The sequence below is a fragment of the Juglans microcarpa x Juglans regia genome, chromosome 5D (assembly GCF_004785595.1).
Source record: "Juglans microcarpa x Juglans regia isolate MS1-56 chromosome 5D, Jm3101_v1.0, whole genome shotgun sequence".
NCBI lineage: Eukaryota > Viridiplantae > Streptophyta > Magnoliopsida > Fagales > Juglandaceae > Juglans > Juglans microcarpa x Juglans regia.
The window spans coordinates 4,060,747-4,069,443 of NC_054602.1; the positions used below are offsets into that span (position 1 = coordinate 4,060,747).

Here is an 8,697-nt window from a genome sequence, read left to right on the forward strand (position 1 = left end):
TATAACTAACGGTAGCTTCCAAAGGTGACTGGGAGCGGTGACTGTATCATGGTCCAAACTTAAAATCCGACACCAAAATCTCCATTCTCAATAATTTGCATTTTTTTTTCTCTAAGCAAGCTTCATTCAATATAAAACCAACATAAAGTTTCAGAAGTATTGTTAATTTTTTTTCTCTATAATTTCCGTTGTTGTCAAAGAAAGGGGATACAAAATATATAAATCATAAAAAATTCCATTCCTCATTTCTACACCACTCACCATATATATTTTTTTATATTTTTTTCTTCTCAAATGTGCAATTTATAGATGATGAATAGAAGAAATATTTTAATTTAACAAGAATAAAACAAAAAATAAAAAATAAAAAGTCAAATGTGGTATATGATGTATAGATTATGAGTACAATGGCTCATAAACCATATCCATTAGAATAAAACCCCCACATTTTCCCAAATCGTTCCCCCACCCAATTGCTTGGTTAAAATTTTAACTGAAAGGACATTAGAAGTAGTTATGTCTCTAGATTCAATAAAATGTTAAAGAGCTGATTGATGGCTTCCAAATTATCACTCCCAAGTGCAGAAGTGGATCGGTTGTAATAAAAGGTAGCACCCAAGGTCATCTCCTCATAGACAAAAGGGACTTGAGCAATTTAATTCAGTAAAAATTTAGGAATCAAGATTTGAAAAGAAGTTGGATGAACAATCAAGAGAAAAATATCTATTGTATGATATCAGATGGTGAACCAAGAGATTGCTTATTTACAATGAAGGTTTTGTTGCCATTGAAATGTATGGTTAAGCTTAGAGGATCTCGGGTTTGGAATTTTTGGAAAGACGGATTAAACCATGAAAACTTAAAACTCAAGAAATTAAAGTATTCAGAGCATGATAAACCGTAATTTCAACTTCACCAAGTTACAATCAAAAATTCAATTTGATGTTTGAAAACTACAGAATTAACAAAAACAATTTAATAAACACCTGGGTTGCGGGTTAGGACTTTCTCTAACTCCACACTTTACAAAGATTTCTGGGTACTACTCATCCTTTATTAACCCAATCAAGGCATTAACAAAATGAAATTTGAAGAATATAAGCTCAGAGTTCATGTACCAATACTTTGAAAAATTCCTCAATAAAACATCAACCAAATTTACTTTAACACTCGGCTGAAAGAAACCTTGGTTGATTCAAGGTTCTGCTGTGGCTTACGTCGACAACAGAACAAGAACAAGAGAATCCATCAAACTCCCATTTCCAGAATTTGGTTTCCGGTAAAGTAAAGCATATAGATCAACAACTACAGAAATCCAGCAAGTATAGAAAACAAATGAAAGCTTTTACCGCAACCCAAGCTTCAAAATTAGCCTAACTTCACCATCATCAAAATAGTAATTCGCCAAAATGAAAAACCCTAAAAACTCCCAAAAGTTTCTTTTTTCTCTAATGTATAAAAACAGAAATCGACTTTTTATCCGAACTGCCCCCTTCTCTCTGGCATCAACTTGCCCTTTTATACGCGAGTCCCCGCCTTCACTCTCTCTGCTTGCCACTAATTTTTTCCCTTCCATGCCCTTTCTCTCCTTGCCACTCTCTCTCTCCTCTTCTTCTCTCTTTGCTTCTCGAGAATTCTGTCCCGAGGCCTTCCTTACTCTCTTCTTGGGTTAGCTTACGTGGGCCTTTATCCTGCAATATACACCCATAGTTAACTTAGATTTATTTAAATCCAATAACCTGAGCCCAAGTCCATTCTCTTAAGGGGCAAACAATCATTTCACATGCCAAAGGCCCAGCTAACATACATTGTTTGAATAATACCCTTTTTAACAAATAAACCTTACTTAGCCCAGTATACTAAGAGTACTAATAACAATATAATTGCCCATTTATCACTGATGAGATAGAGAGAAGATCAACATCATGGAGTTTACGTCCTCAAGTGGAGGTAAGGCTTCGATTCACGTGACTTTATCCTATAATTTATGGCAGAGCTACATGAAAATGGCGGATGCGTACGTACGACAAGTGTTGGGATTCTTACGAACTCCCTGTGATGCTCCGCCATTGTCATGTAGGTCTGCTGTAACGCCACGAGTGTTGACTCGTGAAATTTCGGAAAAAAGGAGAGTGGCATTGTCGAATGGGAATTCCCTTTGTGATGCTTCCCCGCCCCAGTTAGCCCCGGTCAGATATGACAAGTGTTGGTCGTCAAATTTATATTTCTCATACGTGTCTTTTTAATTTGGGAGGAGACCGGGGGGAGCTCCTCCCAAATTTTTCTAAATAAACAGTGTTCAGGGTTGAATAGATGAAGCATAAAAACTTGGTGGTGAGGAAGAGAGATGGCAGAATTGTTCATTAAGCAGGCAAAGGAGTACGCAGAGGGTCGACCTACCTACCCTTCTGCATTGTTTGGATTCGATCATTGCTTCCAAGACACCCTGTAAACACCTTGCGTGGGACGTCGGCACCGGAAGCGGCCAGGCTGCTCATTCTGTGAGTAAAATTATTTAAAATGTTACCAGCTTTGAGCACTTCTGAGAAAGTTTTCTTCTCTGTATAATTTATTTTCTTTTTCAGCTGGCTGGGATCTATACCAATGTCATTGTGACAGACACAAGCACAAAACAGTTGAATTTCGCACCAAAGCTACCCAATGTAAGATACCAGCATACCTCTCCCACCATGTCTGCAGTCGAGCTTGAACGAAATGTTGCACCTCAATCAAGTATCGATGTCGTGACAATTACTCAGGCCCTCCACTGGTTTGACCTCCCCAACTTCTACCAACACGTGAAATGGGTACTCAAAAAACCACACGGCATTATAGCTGCATGGTGCAACAGAGTGGCAGAAGTTAATGACTCAGTCGATGCAGTGTTCCAACCTTTTTATGACATTGCTTCCGCCCCCTATTGGGACCCTGCGCGTGAATTGGTGGATGATAAGTATAGGGGCATCTATTTTCCATTTGAGCCGGTTGAAGGAGCAGATCACACGGGGCCGTTTCAGTTTACAAGCAAAAGGCTGATGAATTTAGATAATTATTTTACATACATTAGATCATGGTCAGCATATCAAACGGCAAGAGAGAAGGGTGTGGAGCTTTTGAGCGATGCTGTGATTGAGGAATTTAAACGTGCTTGGATTGAAGATGGACAAGACCAGAAGGTTGTAAAGTTTCCTGTTTATTTGAGGATTGGAAGAGTGGGGAATATGTAAATAAAATCATTAACTTGGACCAATTTTGGCACAAGTTTTTCAATCATTTATCGCCAAGTGATTTTGGTATATACAAAATAGTCTGCATCGGTTTTGGTGTTCCATTACTTTCTATAGAAATGAAAATTTCACTATTAGAGGTCAAAGACAAGCGGATAAATTGAATAAAACATTCGCAGCAAGAAATAATTCAGTGATCAGCAATACATACCCACCTATTGTCCAGAAATAAGACAACGATCGCACAAAAATTTAGGCTATCCCTTGGTGCATGAGTCACTCCGAAGTGGCAAGAGCTGAATGCAAGACATCTTCAAGATACTTCTCCGCGGCAGCATACTGCCTTTTCTTGTCCTCGATTGCCAAAGCAGCCAAAGCTTTATCCTGCATGGAAAAGAATAAAAAATAATAATATCAAATTAAAATCTTAATCTTTTCAAGAATAAAAGAAATGAACTCGGTTTAATTTATTCATTGTTACTAAATTAGAGACTTACTGGCGGCAAATCTTGGTAAGTATCAAGTATCGGCTTTGTTTTCTTCTCTAATTCCTTCTTGTGCTCGGCCATTTCAACCAAGACCCCATGGCCAATCTCTGGGCTGTAGAGTAGTGCCTGTCCCCAAAAGGTTTTTAACGAGTCAAACTCAGATAACTTTGGAAAGAAAAATGTTGATTAGACCAGATAATAGGATCCCCCCAGTGGACAGGGATCAACCTCTAAACATTGAAGTTCTTTATCTACACCATGCTTCATGAACTCTGTGCATTTGTTACTGTGCTTTGAACCTCTATAAATATTAACAGGATCTTATAGTACGCAGGACCATTCCTAAAGACACAAAATAGAGACGCACATAATGATCAACCAACAATTTTTATGCAACAGATTTGGTAACACAATATCAACCAAAGAGTACTTCAATTATGTATGGATGATATGAACGGCCTAAACAAGAATTCTTCAATTGAGAACAACCAGAGCTATTACTCACTGCATCAAAAGATTTCTATTAATGAAAGATGAAAATCCATTGGAAAATAAAAAATATGCATGTCGGATGAAATGGTTGTTGCTATCTGTTACAAAAACGAATCATTGGTTTAAATAAAATAAATAGACCTTTCTCTTCACCTCTTAGAGCATTCTCATCTCATGCCCTATTTCACTGTTATCTCTAAATTATAGGAAATAATTTAGGAAAAAGTTAAAAAATCTCCTCCCATCCCATTCCCTATTTTAGAATTTTGATTTAGGGGTGAACAGCGGTTCCCTAAATATAGGGAATCACTATTCATCCCCTAAATCATCTTTTATCAATATTTTATTCCAATAAATAAAATAAATTCTTCTTCCAATCATCTACATTTTATCTCATACTCATATTTATTATAGTTTTAAATAATAATTTTAAAAATAATTTAAATAATTACTAAACTATAAAAAAATTAATTTTAAAAATATTATCATACTAGTAAAAAAAATCATTTAATTTTTTTTAAAATATTCACTAGAGTAATAGTTCAAAACATAAGAAAAAATATTGAGTAATTAAGTTTGTAAATAAAAGTGAGAGAAAAAAATAATAGAGAAAGAATAAAAGAATATTATTTTAATATAATAGAAAAAGGATATGGAATGAGATGTAGAAGATTTTTTGAAGATGAATAAAATTTAGGATAAAATTATAAGAAGTGTCCTTTTTAACTAAAATTTAGAAAAAAAAATTTAAGGAATGGGATGAGAATACTCTCAGGTCAACGAATCACCTATATAATACTTTAAAAAAAGGAAAAGCTTACTCTGCCGCCTCCATGGTACCGCTCAAGTGTACCACTCGGAAAAATAAAATTATTTTCTTTTACTTAGTAATTAAATAAATAATTTTAAATGTATTAATATATTTTTTTTAAAAAATATTTAAATATATTAAAAAAATATGAAAAAAAAAACTCAAAAGTGTAGTGCGGTCAAACCGAGGGCGACTCTTGAAAAAAAGGGCCCGACACAAATCTCTAAGCCAGTTTAACTACTCACTTACCATTCAACTATACTCAGCTTCATCCCAAAAAAAAAAAACAGTGAATTTAATGTCACCTAGTTAGATAGTGACAATATAAACAATAATTTAACTACAAACAATAATTGTAAGGTTGCTTCTTAGACATCAAACTATAATTTAACTGATGAGAGAGAGAGAGAGAGAGAGAGAGAGAGACTGTAAGCCGTTCACGGATCCAAGCTCTAGTCCAGCGAGTGAGTCCTCACCGCAGGCACAGACGAGACTGTCGGGTCCCGGCGACCTCGCCGTGGGTCATCAAATGTCCGCCAACCCTCCGGTGACCAGTTTTTTTGCAGTTTCTGTTTTTCGGGGCTTTTCCGTTTCGGGGATTTTTTTGGCATTCACTCGGGCGTCGAACCATCGCCACAGAAAATACCGGCGACTCCAGTTTGGGCCTCCCGCCGTCGTTTCCACTCGGGCGACACTGTTTACTTTGTATTTTTCTCAATTTATCCTCGTTTTGTTTTTCTGGCGGCATTTTCTCAGTGTCCTCTCACTGTTATGAACATTTCTTATGGAGATTTCGTGCTTTAGAATGGGTCATTCAAAGGTGGTTGTCATAGAAGCGAAATCTTTCACTCTTGTGAAGGAGGGGCAATCTGGTTATTACAGAGAGGAGTCAGAGGGTAGTCTCGAAGTTGTCTCTGGGATCCTCATCGGTTCAGTGCCTGGTTACGGCCTTGGATGAGTGCACTAAGAATGAAAAAAAGGACTTTTTCTCCACAGTCCGGGAAGAAAGCTGGCATTTTATAACGCGTCAATGCTCGAATGGTCGAGGTCGATTTATGGCGGTGGAGGAATATAGTGGTGGTGGGAGGAGAAATTTTATCTTGATACCAGAGGAGGCAGACAGAGGCTGGACTAGAATGGGGGAGGCATTGCGTGAGTTTTTCTTTAATCGGAGTATCGGCGGTGATGGTTACTTGAAGGGAAAGGAGGTGCTGACTCAGCCTCAACACCACTCATACAGGGAGGCTCTGTTGTTGAACAAGCCTCGTTATGGAAAGGTTGATAGGGAAGGGAATGAGATACGTTCTGCACAGTGGCAAGGGGTCGTAAACAGGAAGGTAGGGTCGTGGTGGAGGGGGAGACACTGCGTGTGTTATTTGAAACAAAATCCCAACTGTCTCAGCTGCAGACCAAAATAGATTGGTTAATAGGAAAAAAGATGGGCCCAAGCCAAGATGTGACTCTGGATGTGGGTACGGTTGAGAAGTCTGTAGGCCTCAGAGGTGTAAGGCCTCATTCAGAAGGGCGTGAGCCCGTGTTTTGTCTGGGGCAGGGGTAGTTTAAAGGCTCTACTTCAACTCAGCCCGTGGTATCAAGGTCTCAGTGGCGACAAAAGGAGAGTGGCCCAGTGGTGACTGGGGTGGATCAGATACTGGAGAACCCATTGGAAACACCGTGTCCAGTGGTGAGTCACAAAACGCTGTAGATGGTGGAGTAGGGGAGAATGCAGTTTGTTTGTCTTCCAAAGCCTTTTAAAGAATGATTTAAAACTTTGGAAGTCTCAAACTTTTGGAGATATAGGGAGCAAAAGAAATTCTTGATGGAGGAATTATAGGCACTTGAGAGGATTATTGAGGATAGAGTCACTGTTTTAAATTTTGTACTGTACCGGTTGATACGGCTGAAATTTTTCATTTCGGCCGTCCTGCCGGTACAGGTACTATACCTATTCAGTACCGGCCAAAATACCGGCCGTACCGGCGGGTACCGGTCGTACCGGCCTCAATTTCGGCCTGTACCGGCCTATATTTCGGCCTGTACCGGCAGATATTTTGGCCTGTATTTTTTTTTTTTTAAACTACAAGCTTATTTTTTAACCTCCAATTCAGACTAGACTATTTATAATTTATATATATATGTATTTATATATAATTTATTTATATATAGACTATTATTTTAGAATATAATTTATATATATTTATATATATAATTTATTTATATATCGACTATCCCGAAACGTTATTCCGAAATGAAGAATTGTAGTAAATTAATTATAAAATCTACATCAGCTACTATTTCAAAAGAACTGCAGAAACCAAGATTGTAAATCATCATCAATTCTAAGAATGCAACAAGTAGCTTCGTGTAACAGTAGGACCTTGAGAGAGGTATTCCGGGGCTTTTTGCCAAAAATCCTTAGCGACAATGTCTGTAGCTTTTTCCTTGGCTTCAGAAACGGATAGGGAGACTGTGCAAATAGGCGATGATTCTCAGGGTGTATTCGATATCGGGGACTTCTTTACCGACATCACCGAATAGAGCGGTGAGCCATTTTTGAACATCTGAAATTCGGCATGCATCACCAAAGTTATAAAGAATGAAGAAAATGAAGGATCCAGTATACAATTATGAGGACACGTTCAGATCAATTTTATAAAAAAAATCCAAAATTGAAAGAAGAAAAAACTCGCGTAGAGAAAATTAACAGTAAGAAAGAAGACGAGTACATTCTTAGGGATATAATGGAGGTGGTTTCGACTCTGTGAGTTGTCAGCAGTGGCGGAACCATGAACTTTTATAAGGGGCTAACTTTTTTATTGTGTTACACATTTATATAAAACAAAATAAAAACTAAAAAATTATAAAAATATAACTATATATAAAATTATATCTCAATAATTTGTTATATAGACATAGAAATAAAATTCTAAAAAACACAACTTAATAGATGTTTCAAATTTCTGACGATAATGTTTGATGGAATAATATTAATCCATTATTATTTTTATAATGAAATATTTAGAATTTATTTTCTTCATAAAACTATTAAATGATATTTTAAAATATCATCTTTCATTCTAGTATGTAAGCTAGTTTATCAAGTTTCAAGCAAAATCTAAATATTTTCGTGTCATATTAAGCATACAATGCTATAATTGAGACCTTAAATATATATATATATATATATATATATATATATATATATATATATACACTCAATGAAATCTAGATCAGGATAAAACCTCTCAACGATTTTTCATGTAAATCATCAATCTTAAATGATTTTTCTTATATTTTAACTTTAGATTCCATATTAAGAAGTCTAATATTGTATAAGAAAAAAAACTTGAAGATCCATATTAAAATGTTTATTATTTTTCCTAAACTTAATTTTAATTTAATTTTGGTGAGGCCACATCCTTGAAAATAAATAAAATATAAAAATCATACAAAATTTTGGAACTATGGAAAGAAAATTGAAGAAAGACATTTTTAGGTTTATTGAAATTTTCAAAAATTTTAAAGAACAAATGGGGATTGTAAATTTTTTAAGGGGGCCATTTGCTATATTTATAGAATTATAAATAAAATATAAGGTATATTTTGAATTTTTTAAACCCCCTTAGACATAAGGTAGGTCCGCCACTTAAGGTAGGTCCGCCACTGGTAGTCAATTACA

The 8,697-nt window shown here is 36.1% G+C and overlaps 1 protein-coding gene and 1 pseudogene across 1 annotated transcript; one reads left to right on the top strand and one right to left on the bottom strand.

The window, feature by feature from the left end:
- Nucleotides 1–2,251: 2,251 nt before the first annotated feature.
- On the top strand, nt 2,252–3,273 carry LOC121265123 (annotated as a pseudogene).
- Nucleotides 3,274–3,421: 148 nt separating this feature from the next.
- Nucleotides 3,422–4,051, bottom strand: LOC121265136 (AUGMIN subunit 1). Its single transcript, XM_041168633.1, has 2 exons — nt 3,725–4,051; nt 3,422–3,611 (listed from the first exon to the last, which is right to left on the bottom strand). The coding sequence occupies exons 1-2, from the start codon at nt 3,794–3,796 to the stop codon at nt 3,504–3,506; spliced, it is 180 nt and encodes a 59-aa protein (XP_041024567.1). The 5' UTR covers nt 3,797–4,051; the 3' UTR covers nt 3,422–3,503.
- Between the last annotated feature and the right edge of the window lie 4,646 nt (nt 4,052–8,697).